Below are 22,832 nucleotides of genomic sequence, written 5' to 3'. Positions count from 1 at the left end.
TCCTGTTCTCAGTGCTGTAACTGATGAACACAAGCATGCCAAACATCATCTTCACCTTCCTGTCTACCTGTGATGTCAGTTTCAAGGAACTATGTGTCTACACACCTAGGTCTCTCTGTTTAACAACACTCCCCAGGACCCTACTATTAATTGTGTAAGTCCTGCCCTGGTTTTTCTTACCAAAATGTAACATCTAGCATTTGTCTAAATTAAATGCCATCTGCAATTCTGCCTTTCCTTGGCCCAGTGGACTAGTTGATAAAGATCCCATTGTATTCTTAGATAATCTTCTTTATTATCCACTTTACAACCAATTTTGATGTCATCTGCAAACTTCCTAACAAAGCCTCCTATATTCTCATCCAAATAGTTTATATAAATGACACATAACTGTGGACCCAGAAACAATCCTTGTGGCACACTGGTGGTCAGAGGCTTCCAGTCTGAGCAACAACCCCTTCCTACCACCCTCTGTCTCCTTGTCTCAAGCCAATTTTGCTAGGTCTCCCTTGATCCCATGTGATCTAGCCTTACAAAAATGTATACCTTGTCAAAGGCCTTGCTAAAGTCCATGTGGATAATGTCTACTGTGCTGCCTGCATCTATCATCTTGGTCACCTCTTCAAAAGACTCAGTCAAGTTTGTGAGACATGATTTTCCTTGCACAAAGCCATGCTGACTATCCCTAATCAGTCCTGCCTTTCCAAATGCATGTTGATCCCGTTTCTCAGAATCCCCTCCAACAACTTACCCTCACTGATGTCAGGCTCACTGGTCTGTAATTCCCTGGTTTTTCCTTGTAGCCTTTTCGTAAATAATGGCGCAACATTAGCCACCCTCTATTCTTTTGGCACTTCACCCATGGCTGTCGATGATGCAAACATCTCTGCTAGGAGCTCCACAACTTCTTCCCTGGCTTCCCACAATGTCCTGGGATGCACTTGATCAGGTCCCAGGGATTTATCTACCTTTATGCGTTTTAAGATCTCCAGCATTTCCTCTTCTGTAACGTGGGCTCTTTCAAGGCATTACTATTTATTTACCCGAGTTCCCTAACTTCCGTGCCTTGCTCCACAGTAAATACTGACGAGAAATTTTAATTTAGAAACTCACCCATCTCCTTTGGTTCCACATGGATGGCCTCATCGATCTTCAGGAGACTCTATTCTCTCCTTAATTACTCGTTAGCTCCTGAAATGTGGAGGTGCCAGCATTAGACTGGGGCAGACAAGGTCAAAACTCTGACAACACCAGGTTATAGTCCAACAGGTTTATTTTAAGACATAAGCTTTCGGAGTCTCGTTGCTTCTTCAGATGTTAGTGAGAGAGCTGGCATCAGACACAGAATTTATAAGCAAAAGATCAAAGGGTCATAGAATTGATGCCACTGTATTGAACACACCTAAAATGGCTGTTAAATCTTTAATCAGTTAGAATCCCAGAATTTCTTTCAAGTCACTGCCCTGAGATAACAACAGTTTTATCAGTAAACCAGAGGTGATATCTCAGGTCAGACAATGTGTTTTAGGTGCGAGGCCTTGTTCAGAATCTGGCTGTGTATTAACTTGGGGTCAGACAGGTTTTATTTCCAAAGTAGGAATTAATAAAATGCTACATTGTCTACAAATCATGTGCTTTTTTGTGCAAAATAGAATGTATCTGCAATTACAAACCTGCAAATGCAAATTCACCCCATAGATTTATGTGTGTGTGTATGAGAGAGGGTTCTGTGTGAGTATGTGTATGTGAGTGTTTTTGTGTGAGAGAGAGTGTGTGTATGTGTGCGAGTGTGTACATGAGGTGTATAGTGTGGTGGGGTCACCTGTAATTCTACATGAACCCAAGATCCCGGTTGATGGCATCCTCATGGGAACCAAACTTGGCTATCAGCCTCTGCTTGGCAACTCTGTGTTGTTGTGTATCCTGAAGCCTGCCTTAGAGGGCATTTACCTGAAAATCTGAGGCTGAATGCTTGACAACTGAAGAGTTTCCTCACTGGGAGGGAACATCCCTGTCTGGCAATTGTTGCGCGGTGTCCATTCATCCATTGTTGTAGCATCTGCATGGTTTTGGCAATATACCATGCCTTGGGGCATCCTTGCCTGCAGCATATGAGATAGCCAATGTTGGCTGAGTCGCATGAGTATCTGTCATGCACGTGGCGGATGGTGTTCCCATGTGTAATGGTAGCATCCATGCCGATGATCTGACATGCCTTGCAGAGGTTGCCATGACAGGGTTGTATGGTGTTGTCCTGAAGGCTGGGTAGTTTGCTACACACAGTAGTCTGTTAAAGGTTTGGCAGTCATTTAAAGGCAAGAAGTGGAGGCTTAGGGAAGATCTTAGCAAGGTGCTCATCGTCATTGATAATGTGTTGAAGACTGCAAAGAATATGGCGTAGTTTCTCTGCTCCCAGGATGTACTGGATGACAAAGGGTACCTAATTGGTCATATCCCATGTCTATCTTCTGAGGAGGCCACTATACAGTTTTTTTGCTGTGACACTTCAGAACTGGTGATTGATGAGTTGAGCATCCTTTGTAGACGGTCAATGTGACATTTTATAAATTCCTACTTTGGAAATAAAACCAGTCTGACTCCAAGTTAATACACAGCCACATTCTAAACAAGGCCTCACACCTAAAATGCATTGTCTGACCTGAGATATCACCCCAGGTATACTGATAAAACCTTTATTTATCTCGGGGCAGTGACTTGAAAATAATTCTGGGATTTGCATATTAATCCTTGCTAACTGATTAAAGATTTAACAGCTATCTTAGGTTTGTTCAATATATTCACATCAGTTCTATGACCCTTTGATATTTTGCTTGTAAACTCTGTGTCTGATGCCACTCTCTCACTGACACCTGAAGAAGGAGCAAGACTCTGAAAGCTTGTGTCTTCAAATAATCCTGGTGAACTATAACCTGGTGTCATATTATTTTTGACCTAATATACTTGTGGAACCTCTTTGGATTTTCCTTAACCTTATCTGCCAAGGCTATCGCTTCTCCCTTTTAGGTGTACTCCGACACTTGCTGTACTCCTCAAGGGATTCACTTGAACCTAGCTGTCTATACCTGATGTATGCCTCCTTTTTCTTGACCAGAGCCTTAATATCTCAAGTCATCCACATGTCCGTACTCCTGCCAGTCTTGCCCTTCGCACTAGCAGGAACATGCTGGCCCTGAACTCAGGTTATCTCGCTTTTGACAGCTTCCCACTTGCCAGCCATCTCTTTACCTGCGAATAACCTCTCTCAATCAACTTTTGAAAGTTCTTGTCTAATACCATCAAAATTTGCCTTGCCACAATTTAGAACTTTAACTTGTGGACCAGGCCTATTCTTTTCCATAATTAATTTAAAAACTAATAGAATTATGGTCACTGGTCGCAAGGCGTTCCCCCACTAACACCTCAGTCACTTCCCCTGCCTTATTTCCCAAGAGGAGGTCATGTTTTGCCTCCTCTCTAGTAGATCCATCTAAATATTCATTGAGAAAGTTTGCTTGAACACACTTAAAAATTTCTCCCAATCTAAGCCCTCAACACTTTGGCAGTCCCAATCTATGTTTTGAAAATTAAAATCCCAATCTATTTCAACCCTATTATTCTTACAAATATCTTCAATCTCCCTATATGCTTGCTCTTCAATTTCCTGCTGACTACTGGGGGGAGCCTATAGTACATTCCCATCAAAGTGATCATCCCCCTCCTTTTTCTCAATTCCATCCAGCTTCACTGGACGATCTCGCAGGAATATCGTGTCTAAGTATTACCGGATGTTTTCCCTAATCAAAACTGCCATTCCAGCTCCCCTCTTGTCTCCCCTTCTATCCTTTCTGTAGCATCTGTACACCAGCACATTGATGTGCTGGTCCTGCCTGTCCCTCAGCCATGTTTCTGTTTCTTAATAGCGATGATACCCTGGTCCCGTGCCCTAAATTGATCTGCTTTATCTGTCAGCCCTCTTGCATTCAAATAAATGCAATTTAATTCATCAGTCTTCACTTGTTCGCTGTCACACTCTTGCCTGCCTTGTCTATTTGACTTGCTCTCTTTAACTTCTTTACCAGTTTCAACCTTCTCTCTTGTCTCATTGTTGCTTAGGGTCTCATTCCCCTGCCAAACTAGTTTAAACCCTCCCGAGTAGCTCTGGAAAATTTCTGTAACTATCTGCAAGTTTTATTTGAGTATTTAGTTTCTTAGTAAATCATAAAGAATTGCATTCAGAAGCTTTTTAAACCTGTGTGTTACCATTATCAGTTTAACTGTTAGAGATTTGTTAAAGATCTTTTGGCAGAGTGGTTGTGTCCCTGCCACAGTGTTCAAGTCCCAGCTTCACCAGAGGTGTGTCGTAACATATCTCAACAGTTTGATTAAAAGTAATTTATTGGCCTGCAAATAAGTGCAACAATGATTGCTTCATCCTGTGCCAGGGCTATTTTTGAGGATGGAGTGAACTTCAGCACAATTAATTTTAAAGAACTTGGAAACTCAAGCTAAGTTTAATTTATGCCTGATATTCAGTACTTTCAAATGAGGTTTGTCAATTTTGTGTGACTTGTTCCATATTGTTTGGATTTTTCATATTTATTCAGTGGATGTGGGTTTCATTGGCTGAGCCAGCATTTATTGCCCAAACTTAGTTGTCTTTCAGAAGTTGGTGGTGAGTTGTCTTAGAACATAGAACAGTACAGCACAATACAGGCCCTTCGGCCCACAATGTTGTGCCAACCTATTATCCTACTCTAACATCAAACTAACCTGCATACCCTTCATTTTACTAACATCCATGTGCCTGTCCAAGAGTGGCTTAAATGTCCCTAATGTATCTGACTCTACTACCACCGCTGGCAGTGGATTCCACGCACCCACCACTCTCTGTGTAAAGAACCTACCTTTGACATCTCCCCTATACCTTCCTCCAATCACCTTAAAATTATGCCCCCTTGTAATAGTCATTTCCACCCTGGGAAAAAGTATTTGGCTATCTACTGTATCTATGCCTCTCATCATCTTGTACACTTCAATCAAGTCATCTCTGATCCTTCTCTGCTCCAATGAGAAAAGCCCTAATTTCCTCAACCTTTCCTCATAAGATCTGCCCTCCAGTCCAGGCAGCATCCTGACAAATCTCCTCTACACCCTGTCGAAAGCTTCCACATCCTTCCTATTACAGGTGACCAGAACTGATCACAGTATTCCAAGTGTGGTCTAACCAGGGTTTTATAGAGCTGCAGCATAACCTTGTGGCTCTTAAACTCAATCCCCCTGCCAATGAAAGCCAACACACCATATGCCTTCTTAACAACCCTATCAACTTGGGTGGAAACTTTGAGGGATCTATGGACATGGACCCCAAGATTCCTCTGTTCCTCCACACTACCAAGAATCCTGCCCTTATCCCTGTATTCTGCATTCAAATTCGACCTTCCAAAATGAATTACTTCACACTTTTCCGGGTTGAATTCCACCTGCCACTTCTTTGTCTCGCTCTGCATCCTGTCAATGTCCCGTTGCAACAGACAACAGCCCTCCACACTATCCACAACTCCACTAATCTTCGTGTCATCAGCAAACTTACTAACCCACCCTTCCACTTCCTCATCCAAGTCATATATAAAGATCACAAAGAGCAGAGGTCTCAGAACAGATCCCTGTGGAACACCACCGGTCACCGAGCTCCAGGCTGATTACTTTCCATCTACTACCACCCTCTGTCTTCTTTTGGACAGCGAATTCTGTATCCAGACAGCCAAATTTCTCTGAATCCCTTGCCTCCTTACTTCTGAATGAGCCTACCATGGGGAACCTTATCAGATGCCTTGCTAAAATCCATATACATCGCATCCACTGCTCTACCTTCATCAATGTGTTTTGTCACATCCTCAAAGAATTCAATAAGGCTTGTGAGGCATGACCTGCCCGTCACAAAGCCATGCTGACTATCTCTAATCAAACTATACTTTTCCAAACAATCATAAATACTGTCTCTCAATCCTCTCCAATAATTTGCCCACCACATAAGTAAGACTGACTGGTCTGTAATTCACAGGGTTTTCCCTATTCACTTTCTTGAACAAGAGAATAACATTTGCTATCCTCCAATCATCTGGTACAACTCCACTGGACAGTGAGGACGCAAAGATCATCGCCAAAGGCGCAGCAATCTTTTCACGCGCTTCCTGTAGCAACCTTAGGTATATCCCGTCTGACCCAGGGGACTTATCTATCCTCCTGTTTTTCAAAATTTCTAGCACATCCTCCTTCCTAACATCAACCTGTTCGAGCATATCAGCCTGTTTCATGCTGTCCTCACAAATGACAAGATCCCTCTCAGTAGTGAATACTGAAGCAAATTATTCATTAAAGACCTCCCCTACCTCCTCCGACTCCAGGCACAAGTTCCCTCCACTATCCCTGATTGGCCCTACCCTCACTCTGGCCATTCTCTTGTTCCTCACATAAGTATAGGACACCTTGGGGTTTTCCTCAATCCTACCCGCCAAGGCTTTTTCATGCCCCGTTCTAGTCTCCTAAGTCCATTCTTCAGTTCCTTCCTGGCTACCTTGTAACCCTCTAGAGCCCTGTCCAATCCTTGCTTCCTCAACCTTAAGTAAGCTTCCTTCTTCCTCTTGACTCGATGTTCCACATGTCTTGTCATCCAAGATTCCTTCACATTTCAATCCCCACCTTGCCTCAGTGGGACAAACCTATCGTGTACTCTCAGCAAGTGCTCCCCCACAACCTCCACATTTCTGTTGTGCATTTCCCTGAGAACATCTGTTCCCAAATTTTGCTCTACAGTTCCTGCCTAATAGCATTGTAATTCCTCCTCCCCTAATTAATTACTTTCCCATACCATCTGTTCCTATCCCTCTCCATGACTATAGTAAAGGTCAGGGAGTTGTGATCATCATCACCGAAATGCTCTCCCACCGACAGATCGGAGACCTGGCCTGGTTCATTGCCAAGCACCAAATCTAATATGGCCTCCCCTCTAATTGGCCTATCTACATATTGAGTCAGGACTCCTACCTAGACACACCTGACAAAATCTGCCCCATCCAAACTATTTGCACTAAGGAGGTTCCAGTCGATATTAGGGAAATTGAAGTCACCCATGTCAACAACCCTATATCGTCTTGAAGTACTGTGATGTACTAAGTGTAGATAGGCCCACAATGCTGTTAGGGAGGAAGTTCCAGAATTTTGATAAAGCATCTGTGAAGTAACATGTTTAGTAACAGTGATATGTTTCCAAATCAGGATGGTGAGTGATTTGGAGGGGAACTTGCGGGTTCTGGTGTTCTCATGTATCTTGTTGAAGAGATTGGTTGTTGGTTTGGAAAATGCTGTCAAAAAAACCTTCGTGTTGGATGGCGTCAAGCTTCTTGAGTATTATTAGAGCTGCACTTATTCAAGCAAGTGTGAAGTATTACGTCCCACTCATGACTTGTGTCTTGTAGATCGTGAACAGGCTTCGGTGTCAGGAAGTGATGGAATACTCCCCACAGGAGTGCTAGACTCTGACCTGTTCTTGTAGCTGCAACATTTATATTGCTAGTCTCGATCAATTTTGAATCAATGGCAACATTCAGGAGGTTGATTGTGATTCAGGAGGTTGATATTTATTTTCCTTTATCCCCTGCCACTACTATGCAAAGCTAAGTGTGTGTTGGAATTTTTTGGTAGGACCATTGACAACTCTTTCTACCACTTCGCTCATGATTGAGAGTAGACGATAAGGCATTTGGTGCTGTGGTTTTACAGGGCCAAAGCATGCGCTAAAAAATTGGAAGGAATGCGTACCAATCATCTTTGGCCCAACAAGTCCACACTGACCCTCAGAGCATCTGACCCAGACCCAGACTCAACCCCTATAACCCACCCAATCTACACACCCCTGAACACTCTGGGCAATTTAGCATGGCCAATCCACCTCGCCTGCACATCTTTGGACTGTGGGAGGAAACCGGAGCACCCAGAGGAAACCCACGCAGACATGGGGAGAATGTGCAACCTCCACACAGACAATCGCTCGAGGGTGGAAGCAAACCCAGGTCCCTGGCACTGTGAGGCAGCAGTGCTAACCACTGAGCCACCGTGTCACCCCACCAATGATCAAACAAAAACTAGGCATGTAGGAGCAATGCTCCCTCTGCATTGACAAGGGCCTGGCCATCAGATGCGAGGCACTCTTGGTGTTATAGAATCACCAGTACAGAAGAGGGCCTTTGACCTGTTGAATCTGTACTGACTAAAATGTACTAAATCTACATTTGTCCCACTTTCCAGCACTAGGCTCATCGGCCTTTTGCTGTACATGGCACAGGTCTTGTCAATTTCTCGATCTTCTGCCGTGACAATCATGGAAACATGTATGGCTTATCTGGAGGTCAAATATAGAACACGTTCATAGGGCCACAATGTGCAAACCTCTAGATAAAGGCTGTAAGACATCAGAGCAGAAGTATAGATAGTAAGAACTGCCAATGCTGGAGTCAGAAATAACACAGTGTGGAGCTGGTCAGGCAGCATCAGAAGAGCAGGAATGTTGACGTTTTGGGTTGGGACCCTTCTTCAGAAAATGCAGAAATAGGTCATTTTTCCCATCGAGTCTGCTCTGCCATTCAGTGTGATCATAGCATATCTGAATATCCTCAACTCCACTTTCCTATCTTTTCCCCATAACCCCTGGATTCCCTTACTGATTAAAAATCTATCTCATCCTTAATGACATAGCATCAGTAGCTCTGTATTACCTTAGAGAGGAAATTCTTCCACATTTCTGTCTTAAGTAAAAGGTAAAGTCACCATATTCTTAACAGGCCATATGGATGCTCTCATTAGGGAATGGTTAGCACTGATACCTTACAGCACCAGGGACCTGAATTTGATTCCAGCTTTGGGTAATTGTCTGTGAGAAGTTTGCACATTCTCCCGCTGTCTGTATGGATTTCTGCTGGGTTCTCAGGTTTCCTCCCACAGTCCGAAAATATGCAGGTTAGGTGGATTGGCCATGCTAAGTTATCTGTAGCATCTAGGGATGTGAAAGTTAAGTGGATTAGTCATGGTAAATGCAGGGTTGTAGAGGTAGGGTGGGAAAACTGGGTGTGGGTGGAAAGCTCTTCAGAGGGTTGGCGCAGACCAGATGGGCTGAATGGCCTCTCCCCGCACTGTAGGGATTCTATGATTCTATAATTTTAGATGACTGAGTGTGGTTTAACTCAGGGTGACCATACATGAGAGAAGTTGAGGAGGAGAGTCTTTTGTGGTCGCCTCAGCCAGTGTAGGAATTGAGCCCACACTGTTGGTGTCACTCTGTATCGTAAACCAACCAAGCAGCTAACTGAGTTAACTGATTCCTAGACAACCCCTTATTCCGAGCTTTTGCCGTATGGTCCCAGACTCTCCTACAGGGGAAACTACTTCTTTGCATCTCCTCTATCAAGTCCCATAAAAATCATATCGGTTTCAATAAGGTTGCATCTCATTCTTCTAAATTCCAATGAATACAAGCCCAATTTATTCAATATCTCTTCATAAGACTGTCCTCAATTTCTCCCACCATACCCAGTATTGGTACAGTGAACTTTCTCTGGACTGCTTCCAATGCAGGTATATTTTTCCCTAGATAAAGGCCCCAAAACTGTTCATGGTATTCCAGCTATGATCTGACTAGTGCTTTGTATAATTTTAGTAAAATCTCCCTACTTTTATGCTCCATTTCGTTTGCCTTCTCTATTACCTGCTGAACTTCGAAGCTTTTTGTGATTTATGCATGAGTACTCCCAAATCTCTCTGTCTGTAACTTTCTGTGGTATTTCTCCATTTAAATATAATTCAACTCCTCTATTCTAGTTTTGAGCGCATATTTTCACACATTATGTACCACATGCCAAGCTTTTCCCCCAATTGCAGAATCTATCTATATTCCTCTGCAGACTCTCTGTGTCATCCTCAGCGCTTATCTTTCCAGCTAATTTTGTGTTACACACAAACTTGCCAACAGTACATCAACTTTCCTCAACCAAGTTATTTATATATGTAGTAAATAATTGTGTCCCTGCATTGATCCCTGTGGTGAACCACTAGTCACAAAGGGCTAAAAATGGTCTGTGTTCCTTACAAAGAATGCACAATGTGAATCAAGAGTATCAAATCCATATTGAGGATCACAGAGGGCAACAATATATATTTGAGAACTTTATATCTGGTGCACCTACTGTAATTTGTAATTTAAAATGATTTGCCCTCAGACTATATACCTGATGTAACGTATCTTGTAGATATTAAAACTGTTATAATCCAGCCAAGTGGAGCATTTTGAATTTTCTTGCAAATTCACAAACATTATGAATAAAGTATACTATCAGAAGAAAAAGTATGACTTGTTCTGCTTTTTGTCTAAAGGATGTACCTGGGAAATTTTCCACATTACCAGATAGATGCCAGTGTTGGAGCTTTCTTGGAATAACTTGGTTAGGGGTGCAGCTTGTTCAGGAGCATAGGGCTTAAGCCTATTGCCTAAATTTTGTCAGCGTTTTGCAGTCTTTGCAGAATCCAGTGTCTATAGCCACTTCTTGACATCACGTGGAGTGAATTGATTTGGCTGAAGATGAATACAAATGCTTCAGTTTTGGCTTTTTATTTGATATGGTGGGCTCCACATCATGGAGGAAGGTGATTTTTGTGTGCTAATATCCAGTTCCACCTCACCTCTAAACAACTTACCCCTCAGCTTAAACCTATGCCTTCTGTTCTTAGACAAATTTGCATAGGGAAGCAATTCTCACTATCCACTCCGTTTATGCCTCTCATAATTTTGTATACCTCAATCAGATCGCTGCTCAGCCTCCTTTTCTCCAAGGAAAACAAACAAAGCCTATCCAGTCTGCCCTCATAACTGAGACCTATCATTCCAGGCAACATCCTGGTGAACCTCCTTTGCACTCTCTGAAGTGTAATCACATCCTCCCGATAGTGTGGCAACCAGAACAGCACACAATACTCCATCTGTGGCCTAACCAATGTTTTACAAAGTTGGGAGCAAAGGAGACTTGCTCCCATATTCTACACCGTGACTAATGAAGACGAGCATCCCATATGCCTTCTTCACCAAGCTCCCATTGTTCCTCAGTACTCCCTAAGGACTTCCATACATTGTGTATGCCCTTCCCTTATTAGATCAACCAGAATACCTCTGGGATTAAATTCCATCTGCCGTTCCTCTGCTGAATTTACCAGCTGATTGATATCAGACTGTCGCCTGTGACCATCCTATCACTATAAACAAGACCATCAATTTTCGTGTCAGCTGCAAACTTACAAATTATACCTCCTACATTCATTGATTAATTTAAATAACAAACAGTAAGAGTCCCTTCACTGAACGCTGTAGTACACCTCTGGTCACAGGCTTCCAATTACAAAAACAGCCCTCTACCATCACCACCATATCTGAGGGTCTGGAGTCACACATACCAGATCAGGTAATAACAACTGATTTTCTTCTTTAAAGGATTTTTGCGAGCCAGATGAGTTTTACAAAAATGGCATCATGATCATCATTAATACGATGAGCTTTCCACCAAGTGGCATCATGGGATTTGAACTCATGTCACCAGGGCATCATCCTGGACTACTGGATTGCTTTCTAGTGGCACTACCAATACACTACTGCCATGCATTGGGAACTATTGAGGAGGGCTAATTTCAGCAAGTTGAGAGATCTACCCAGAGACTCTTGAACAGAAATATAGCGGAGTAATGGCTAACCTTTAGAGAGGAGGTGGTTCAGATGTTGTTGAGGTGCATTCCTAAAAGGCGAAAAAGAGAAGGCAAACAAAGCCAGAGTTTTTAACATGACAAGAGATCAGAATTCACAGAATCTTAAATTTGTTACAGTGCAGGAGGAGGTATTTGGCACATCTTGTTTGCATCAACCGTTGTGCTGCCTTTGCCCCCATAACCTTGTATGGTGTTCCATTTCAAGTAACCATCTAACTCCCTTTTCAAACCTTCAATTAAACCTGCCTTTATCTTTCACACAATGTATTTCCGGCCCTAAGCACTCTTAGCTACATGAGTACCACATGAAAAAATTTGTTCTCATATTGCTTTAGCTTCTTTTGCCATTTTAATTCTGCTTATACCTTTAAGCTTCTTTTTCTTGATTCTTTCTCCAATGGAAACAATTTCTTCATATTTACTTTGCCCAGACACTTCATGATTTTGAACTTCTGTTAAATCGCCTTATGACCTTCTTCTCTGCATGAAAACAGTCCTAACTTCTCCAATCTATCTTCACAAGTGAACTAAGTTTGAGAGTAGGATAAAACATGGAAATGGGTATATGATCGATGCCAGTTTAACTATATAAGGAAGAAATGGGCAGTACATAATATGTACAGTGGATAAGTGAGAAAGGAAGGAAGCAGGGAGAAAAGATGAGAATTGTTTTTGATAGTTAACATAAACAGGAATCTAAAGGTCTTCCATAGAATCCCATTGAATCTTTACAGTGTGGAAACAACTGTTCCAAACCCTCCAAACAGCATCCCATCCAGACTCATCCCCTTACCCTATCCCTGTAACCCTGCGTTTCCCATGGCTATTGCACCTGACCAACACATCCCGAACACTATGGGTAATTTAGCATGGCCAATCCCTGGAACATGTGCATCTTTGGACTATTGGAGGAAACCGGAGCACCTGGTGGAAACCCACGCAGACACATGGAGAAAGTGCAAACTCCACACTGACAAACTTCTGAAGACATTTTAACATTAAAGGGTTCTGTGAGTAGTAAGGCTAATTAGGGAGCAAGCTGAAGATCTATTGGTGGAATCAGAAGGTATGGATAAGATACAGAATGAGTTGTTTGCATTAGTGTTTATGAAGGGAAAGGAGTTTGCCAAAGCTACTGCAAACAAGGAGGCTATCAGGGATGAAGTACAAATGGATGAAGAGTAAATGGTGGGTCATTAAGTATATTCATTGCTGAGATAGACAGATTTTAATCAATAACGGGGTCAAAGGTTATGAGGATAAAGCAGAAAATTAAGTTGAGGATTATCAAATTAGACATGATCTCATTGACTGGCAGAGCAGACTTGTTGGGCTGAGTGGCCTACTTCTATATGTTACAATCTTTGTAGAAAGATTGGCAATACTTAAATTAGATAAATGGCTCAATCCAAATGGATTCATCCTAGGTTTCTGAAGAAAGTAAGAGTTAGAATTGTGAAGTAGCTGGCGACCACCTTCCAATCAAGTAGTATCAGAGAATTGTAATTGTTGCACCCTTGTTCTAAAAAGGTCAGAAAACTAAATGTTACAATTACAGACCAGTAATTTAGTGTGGTGGTGGTGAAGCCTTGGTAGACAATGATCCAAGAGAACATGGACAGCCATTTATTTAAGTGAGCTAACACAGATTTGTTGAGGACAAATATTTGTTTGATGAATTTGAGTTTGACACATTGGGTCAAAACATCTGCAACTATTGATCGGCCTTACCAATCACACCATTTCAAAAGTGGAGGGCAAAAAGTGAGATTTTGATCTGCAGCCAGAAGAACAATTATGCTCTGACCTCATCCAGCAGTTAGATTTGTGGCCTAATATTTTACTGCTATGCCTTAGCAGAGTAATAAATTGTGCAATACATGGTATAATTCTCCTCTTCTTTATAAAATAGCATTAGTCAGCATAATGCTAGCAACACAGCAGCTAATTAACTATTCATTGAATGAGACATTCACACCATACAAATGCAAGGCAATGACCATCTCCAACAAGAGAGAATCTAACCATTGTCGTCTGAAATTCACTGGCATTATCATCTTTGAATACTCCGTATCAACATCATTGACCAGATGCTGAACTAGATCAGCATGTAAATACTGTGGCTGCAAGAGCAGATCAGTGGATTGCAATTCTATGGCAAGTAATTCACCTCCTACCTCCCTAAAGCTTGTCCACCATCTGCAAAACACAAGTGAATTGTGTGATAGAATACTCCCCACTTGCCTGGATGAGTCTAGTTTAAAAAACACTGAACTTAGCACCATACGTGAAGAGCCCATTGATTGACACCCTACTCATGACCTTCAACATTCACATCCTCCGACAGTGCACCCAATGGCAGCAATGTGTGCCATCAACAAATGCGTTACTGTAACTCACCTAGGTTCCTTCAACAGCACCATTTGAACCTGTAACCATCATTCGCTAGCTGTCCTCGAAGTCATGCAATATCCTGACTTGCACATTATAAGACCAATTTTTTTGGTGTCGCTGGGTCAAAATCTTGGAACTCCGTTCTTTACTGCACCGTGGATGTTTCAATACTCCAAGAACTGTAGTGCTTCAAGATGGCAGCTCACTACCACCACCTCCATGGCAATTAGGGAGTGGGCAACAAATATTGGCCCAGCCAGCAACACCACAACCCATGATCAGGATTTAAAAAGTTATTTATGTACTTTATATTTCCCTGTCACACTTTCCGGACTTGTATTTTTGTCATGCCTACCCTTGTCTGATGTACTCAAACTTGCTATTTCTAAGACTGCTTTCATGTTTTCCTTGTTTTCATATCATGAACTCCAGTGTGTATTCCTTACAGATATGGAAACCCAAATCATAGCTGTTGTGATACTCTTGTCACTTTCCTGTGTGAGTGAATTGTCGATTTGAGATAACAGAAGTGAAATTGTGCTTCTTGGTCCCACTATTAACCAGGTACATCACCTGGCTTGTTACTCATTTCTGACTGTGACTTGGTGTGACAAAAGCAAGGAGAAATAACTTGTGTTTATTTAGCATGTTTCATCGCCTTGGGGAGACCCAAAGTGCCTCAGAATTTATTAAGTGCTTTTGAAGCATTGTGACGTTAGAAGATTCCCTTTCTTTGTCTTGGGGTGGAATTTGATGACCTTCTACGCAGCAAGTTTGGTGGTTAGATAGCATTCTGCCTTCCCACTTAGCACTGGTTAAATCTACTTACGGGCCTTCTCCTGCCACCTTGAGTATTCACTCAATGGTGAGGTGGGGTCTGCCGTGCAGGAAGTCTGGAAAGTAAATCCTGTTGGTGTTTTGGGTGGAATCACTCCCCCTGCCATCACTCATCTGTGGCTGAGCCCATCAGCAATCCTAGGCTTTGGTGTTATACTGGCAGCAGCCACCACCTCCTCTTAACCATGATCGCATCAGACTCCGAGCAGTCGTATGTGCTGAAAGGCCTAACTTTACTTGTATGTCTTGTGGTCCTATGATCTCCTTGATTTGTTCTGCCAAGGTAGATCTGTTTGAAGTGTCTTCAGCCAGAAGGCAAGACCCATGTTTCTTCAGTAAGTACCTCTTTTTGGTCTTCATTCCTCTAAAAATCTTTCAGTTACTTTCTTCAGCAAATACTCATGCTGTAGAATATCTCCAAACCAACCTTGTTGCCTTTTCTTGATGTTCACTCTCAATCTTTGTTTATCCCCCTCCATCCTGAGAAATTCTTCATTGACCTTGTGTTCGCTCCAACTGATCCAGTATATCCTTCTTCAGGATCATTGTTTACAAACTTCTAGTCTTTGAATATCTACACAAGAGCATTTAGAAAGAGGTCTTAAAGTTTGACCAGAGTTTTATTGCTGTATCAGCTGAAATGATGGATCTATCAAAGACTGGCTACTATGGGCTATAGTACAAACTATCACAAGTAAAACAGCCTCTGATCTTTCTGTTGATCTTTTATTGCACAAAAAAATGGTTGGTTAAATAGTCTGTCTCAGTGACCTTGCTGTATATTTATACATTTGATTTTCCTTACAGGCCGTTGGTGGGGCTACACTTCGATTACTGTGTATAGATTTGGCTCCCATCTTTTAAATATACTTATGAAATGTCTTTTTCTTAGGATTAGGAGACCAAAACTAAAGGACATAAGTTTAAAGTGAGAGGGGAAGGAGTTAAAAAGGACCTGTGGGGTAACTTTTTCATGCAGATGGTGGTACATATATGGAACAAGCTGCTAGAGGAAGTGGTGGAGGTACAATTACAACATTTAAAAGGCATCCGGGTGGGTATATGAATAGGAAGGGTTTAGAGGGATATGGGCCAAATGCTGGCAAATGGGACCATGTTAGATTGGGATGTTTGGTTGGCGCAGATGATTTGGACCGAAGCATCTTTTTCCATGCTGTATGAGTCTATGATTCTAAGACTGCAGCAGATTCCTGCATGGCAAGGTCCCACAAACAGCAATGAGGTAATGACCTTGTAATCTGTTTAGTTACGTTGATTGAGGATAAATGTTTTCCAGACTACCTTAGAGAGTTCTGCTAATCTTCTTTGAAAAAATCCCCAGGATATTTTCAAGCAACTGAAAGAGCAAACAAAAGGTGGCACCTCAGAGTGCAGCGCCACATCAGTTCTGCACTTGCAGTGTCAACTTAAATTTTGTATTAAGTCTGTAGTGGGGCTAAAATCCACGATCATCCAACTCAAAGGTTAGAGTAATATCACTGACACATGGCTGACTCTGAAATGCACACAAATGTAAGGCTTTTAATTAATAGTTTGTGTTTATGTGTTGAATCATTGGTAAACATTTTATGAATAATGTGTTGAGCGCTCATTTTATGTTAGATCCTCACAGCTGGCAATTCGATATTTTGTTCCAAATAAAGTGGTTTTGGTTTAAATCTTGTGTAAAATGAAGTAGCTTGACTTATTGTGCTTGCCAAATTCCTCCTCATCCTTCTAATATGTGTCTTCTTGTAGATGACTTCAGTGGAGCGAGTGCTGGACTACACTGAGCTTGAAAGTGAAGCACCATGGGAATCATACAAGCCCCCACCCAATGGCTGGCCGCACCATGGAGTCATTGTCTTTGAAAAAGTTAACTTTGGCTACAGTCCAGATTGTGAGCCTATTCTAAAGGACCTAAATCTAGCAATCAGATCCAAAGAAAAGGTAAGCAAGCTAGCTACTGTTCAGCAATTAATCACTTTGACTTTATTGGAGAAATCAGATTTTAGCTAGTTATTGGCTAATTCTTATTGTTAGTGTTGTGCTGTACAATTATCCAAAATAATTATCTGAACAAACTAAGAAAGAGAAAAATCAAACTACTATAAAGTTTCCAAGCAGTATTCTCTTATGAGTCCTTATGAATGTTCCCTAATTCTGTTGCTAACAAGTTAATGGCCGTGAAAATTTCATTCCAGTTTCAAAATTAAAACAAAATCATCTGAGACTAATCTTCACTTGAGTACATGTGTTGTACATGTGCAGTGAAAATCATAAAATTAAATGACTTAGCTTTCCTTTATATCAATGTAGAAATGCAGAGGATTTATCAATACCAAATATTGTGTAGAGGGCAATGATGAATTTAGGTTAGATAGGTTAGACATGGGAAAATTCAGGGTAGGGGTAGGGGAATGGGTCTGGGTGGGATGCTCTTCGGAGGGACAGTGTAGACTTGTTGGGCCAAATAGTCTGTTTCCACACTGTAGGGATTCTATTCTATTCTATTCACAGCTTAGGCACTGAATAATATATATTCAAATAAATAAGACCACAATAAATGAGGAAGCCGTTCAACCTATTGTCTGCTGGCTCCTTATTAGAAAAATGTAAAATTAATTCCCATCACATGCTTTCTTCCCATAGACCTGTATGTTAAACTATTTTTCAGCAGTCATTTCCTTTTCAAAAGTATGTTTGCTCCTGTTTTAGTGACTCCCTTGTTGCAAACCAATCCATGTTCCAAAGCCTCTGAATAAAACTCTCACAGCTTCTCTATAATGCACTTCTTTAAACTATGCACAGTACACTAACTTGAATGTTGTGCTCTTATATCTTGTATGTCCTGTTTATAAGATGGCTACATTTGTGGCCACTGTCACTGCTAGGTGGAACGCTGCACATTTGCAAAAGAATTGAAGTGTTACTTTTAAACTCTCATGCAGCAGCGTACTACCATGTTTTGTGGAGTCAAAGAAACACAAGTACGTTTGGGAGGAGCCCTGAGAGTAGGCTTCAAAATGGTGACACTGTTTGCAGTTGTGTATGGAACATTTTCACTGTTTTAATAAACCTTTTGTACTTTAAAGTCATCTGTCCAACACTGATTTCATTTTTGTCTTTCTGTTGTTAATTGTACGAAATTAATTGGATGGTACATTTTACTGTACTTGATGCATTTCTTGTTGATATTTTCCTGTGATTTATTCCCGTGGCTTGTTGTTGCAACTGTGTTATGAATGCATCTTTGCATGGTCAGATGGATCAGTGTCCACTTTTAATGGCTGCACCCATCTCCTGCAATGAGATGGCAAACTCCATTGTATAATTCAAAATGTTATCAATTGTCTTAAATGGCGTTATCTATCTGCTGTTGTACTTTCAAATGGCTACACATTGAAACCACAGGAGCAGGATTTTTCCCAATGCCAGGGTTTTCAATAATGTTCACTGAAAGATGGTGGCAGCAGAGTAGGCAGCACCTGGTCTCCTTTGCACGGGCTTGTCCTCTTTGTCTGCTTTTTCTTTTTCTTCTTCTTCTTTGCTCAGATTTATTTAGTTTTCACTCAAACTTACCTTATAAAGAGAGCCCTTCGATAGGAAATTGGCCTCAGCAAGTTCTGGAGCAGCGGCATCGTTTTCAAAAGCAGCATGGCTAGAGAGTCAGCCATCCTGTAAAGCCTGGTGTGGGACTCTTGTTTTCATGTGGAGTGGACCCCGGAGCAGGCCCTCTGGCAATGGCATGGTGTGTTCTGAAGCCCTGAGCGGGACTGTACTGACGGCATGGCGTGCGCTGGTGAAGCCCAGAGTTGGACTCTCTTTAGGTTATTTTTCTTTATTTTTTATTTCGTTTTAATTTAATGAGAATGGCGCCTTATGCATGGCGACAGTACACACTTTTCACTGTATTTCATACTGAATACACATGACAATAAATGATTCAATAAATGATTCAATTCAAGTGTTCTGGGGAGTGCATCCCCAACAATCAAAGCAACCCAGTGTCATCTGCATGGGGTGAACTGGAGAGTCCAGCAGAAATCTCGGCTCGGAGAGATGGTGGGCACTCTGATTGGCTTGCAGTTCTGTAGTCCCAGCAGCGACAGTGACCTAAATAGAAATACAAGTCATACAAGTGCCGTGGGCCAGGGAGAGTAATTCTCGTTTGCAGGAAGCATCAGGTTAGAGGGGATTAAGGATATATAGGGAGTGGACCTATGGATCTTGCCCCTTGCCTATGAATTCCTTCTGCCAGGTTCAAAATTTAGACCAGGTGGGAAGTGACCCTTAAATAACCAAATAAATGCTAAGTGTCCAATAATTGACGACTCAATTAGGGCAACGGTATTAGCAGTGCCCTAAGTCTTACCCACCTTCTGTAACATTGCAGACTGTGACAATTGAATATATTTAATGATTCGGCCTCCATGATCCCACTTATCAAATTGCAAGGATTAACAACCCTCTCAAACTCTCCTCATCTCTGGTTATTTTGAAACCGTGTCTCCTAATTCTACACTTACCGACTAAACCACATCTGTACACACTACTCTAATTATCTTACCAATGCCCAGTACAATTGCGAGAAGACTTTGCTACTTTAATACTACCTCCCTATGAAGTTGGGCAAAATTTCATTAAAAAGCTGCATAGTTCAAAGTAATAGCCTAGAAATTCCAATAAATGATGGCAGTAAATCTGATGAGCTTTGAATGAAGGGAGGGAAATTAAAGTGAAACTAGTTTTTGCCATTTCTAGTGGCAACTTCTTACAGGATCCTCTGATATCATTTTGGGAGTTTTTCTGACAGCAGCACAAATTTGCACCAATTTCTGGCTTTGTTTCTGATTTCCAACACCTGCAGATCATAGAATCATAGAATCCCTACAGTGTGGAAACAGGCCCTTCGGCTCAACAAGTCCACACCAACCCTGGAGCATCCCACCCAGACCCATCCCCCTATAACCCACCTAACCTACACATCCCTGAACACTACGGGCAATTTAGCATGGCCAGTCCACCCAGCCTGCACAGCTTTGGACTGTGGGAGGAAACCGGAGCACCCGGAGGAAACCCACGCAGACATGGGGAGAATGTGCAAACTCCACACAGACAGTTGCCCGAGGGTAGAATCGAACCCGGGTCCCTGGCGCTGTGAGGCAGTAGTAGTAACCAATGAGCCACCGTGCCGCCCCTTCATCTTCATCATCTTCAACAAAACTTTATATTGCCACAAGTGATTTTTTAAAAAAGGACAATCGATTTGTGAATTCTATTATTTGATAGCAATTCTTGAGATTTTCCTGGAATAAAATGGTTTTTAAAAGGAAAAACATATTTTAAAATCAGTTAGCTGATCATTTGGTTAGCCAAGCTTCAATGAGCAATTGTGGAATAAAGAAAATCTTCTGAACTGAAATTTACATTTTTATCAAAGGACATTGCAACCAGTCCACCCAGTCAGCCATGAAAAAAATCCCATCTCCTATTTTTGATTTGCACCTCCATCATAAGTTTCACATATTGGAGATGAAAGATTTCATCTACAGTTATCTAGTTTGGAAACAATGAACTCAGACATTACAATACATAAACCAGCTGTATTTTGGAGAGAAACTTTTACCACAGGAGGGAGTTGGATTTGTGTTGGAACCAGGAGAAAGTATTCTTCTGGCCTTTCAAGAAAGAAAAGTACCCGGTGATAGAACTGATGAAAAAGAAATATCAGAACTCAAAGGACAAGTAAAATATTATATACTGGAGGATGCAAAACCTGTAGCTCTTGATAACCAGACACTAACAACACCTTCACAGTGAGACTGAATCAGATGATTCATCTGGGCTGGGATGGAGTCACCAGTACTGGCAGAAGGCTAACTCCGTGCTCCATATGTTATAGTTTTGTATACAGTAGTGAGTTCATAAGAGGTGGCATGGTGGCATAGTGGTTAGTACTGCTGCCTGTCAGTGCCAGGAATCCAGGTTCAATTCCACACTCAGGCGACTGTCTGTGTGGTGCTTGCACATTCTTGCAGTGTCTACACTGGTTTCCTGTGGGTGCTCCGGTTTCCTCCCACTGTCCAAAGGTGTGCAGGGTGGTGGATTGGGTATGCTAAGTTGTCCATAGTGTCCTGGGATGTGAAGGCTGGGTGGATTAGCCATAGGAAATGTAGGTTTACAGGGATAGGGTAGGGAGGTGGGTTTAGGTAGAATGCACTTTGGAAGGACAGTGTGACTTGATGGGCCAAATGGCCTGCTTCCACACTATAGGCATTCTATGATTCTAATAACATAAAGTAAATTTGCAGCATAAAAAACAAATGTTTTCATAACTATTTTCCATTCCTCTTTGGGAAGGTGTTGACTCACAATACAATTCCATACATGCCCTCTGACCAGTCGATCAATATTTTTCAGGCAAAATAGGGAATTAGTTTAAATGTAGGAAACATTTTGGTCAAGCTTTACTAAGTTTTATCTTATTTCTACACATTCCTGCTTTCCAATGAATCCCAATTAGCGTGCAATTTTTATATTGGCTCCCAATCCATAATGCTGATTTTGTTTTTTAAATGTTCAATATTACTCTGAACAAACTGATAAGCATTTTTTTTTAATTGAAGCATGTCGTTGACAAGCCGGGCTGGATTTGCATTGTTGTGAAGGATGCATTTGAAGGTTCTAGCGATTTTGTGCTTCCAGCCAGCATACTGGTATATTCCTGCTTTCAATGTGCCTGCAGACAGAATACAGCATGACAGTGGCCTCACAGCAGCAAGCCAGTTATAGGGGTGATTGATAGCAGAGGTGCAAAACAGCCTAGAAAGAATCCTATTAAGCTGCAAGGACTAGAGCCTTCAGAGGATGCCTCCATCATATTTACCTTGCCCAGTCTGTTTGCTGGACACCCAGAGCTTTGGATGTTTCTGCTGGCTTTCCTCACTGTGGATCTTAATTGGATAACCATCCCAGAAGGCTGCCTCCTTGAAAATATTATCCAGTGGGTTCCTGATCCAGAGTTCAATCCAATAGCAGAATCGAAGTCCTTGAATTAAAATTCAACCTACTGCTTTTTAATGTTTCTGATTTCTAATTATAACTTCTAAGCCTGTTTTCCCCAGAATGAAAATCCAGCCCAGCTTACAATGGTACAATATATAATAAACTGTAACCTCATTCATGATACTTGCTGTTGCAGATTGGGCTTGTTGGAAGGACAGGTGCTGGAAAGAGTTCGCTAATCTCAGCTTTGTTTCGCCTTGCTGAACCAGAAGGGAAAATCATCATTGATGGCCTTGTGACCTCGGAACTAGGTTTACATGACCTGCGAAATAGCATGTCCATCATTCCACAGGTATTGTATGAGCTGATCTAAAATAAATGTGTCCTAGTATCATTAGCCTTGAAGAAGGCTGGTTTTATATTTGACCATAATCTTGATCATGTCGTACTGACTATTTTATACTTAAAGTTAACTTATTGTGCAGAATAGAATTAAAAGCAGCTTTTTTTTTCATCTTCTGCTAAAAGTAGCATGACCACTGCTTGTACACTACATATAAACTTGCCTTCAGTTGATTAATAAGCGAACCAAACAATTTGAGCTGCTTTTTACATCAAACTGTCTCAATGCTTCTCACCCAATTAATTTTATTTGAGGACACTGTTTGTATTATATGAAAACTGCTTCATAATTTTTTAAAAAATTGTTTGTGGTGCGATTTGTGAACAAAAGATGACACGAGGAGAAAATGATTTATTCTAATAAATAGTTAAATTTTGGAACGTACTGCCTG

At 41.5% G+C, this 22,832-nt stretch overlaps 1 protein-coding gene across 1 annotated transcript in view; it reads left to right on the top strand.

Annotated features, from left to right (window-relative positions):
- The window catches only part of abcc4 (ATP-binding cassette, sub-family C (CFTR/MRP), member 4), a 458,391-nt gene that overhangs the window by 325,399 nt on the left and 110,160 nt on the right, over positions 1 to 22,832 (top strand). Inside the window, exons 25-26 of the mRNA XM_048598320.1 lie at positions 16,789 to 16,980; positions 22,235 to 22,390. Of these exons, the coding sequence (XP_048454277.1) occupies positions 16,789 to 16,980; positions 22,235 to 22,390 (348 nt within the window). The remainder of the gene's footprint in view (positions 1 to 16,788; positions 16,981 to 22,234; positions 22,391 to 22,832) is intronic.

The sequence above is a fragment of the Rhincodon typus genome, chromosome 6 (genome assembly GCF_021869965.1).
Source record: "Rhincodon typus isolate 14 chromosome 6, sRhiTyp1.1, whole genome shotgun sequence".
NCBI classification, from domain to species: Eukaryota; Metazoa; Chordata; class Chondrichthyes; order Orectolobiformes; family Rhincodontidae; genus Rhincodon; species Rhincodon typus.
The sequence above is the reverse complement of the archived record's forward strand: the minus strand, read 5'-3'. Positions and strand labels throughout refer to the sequence as shown.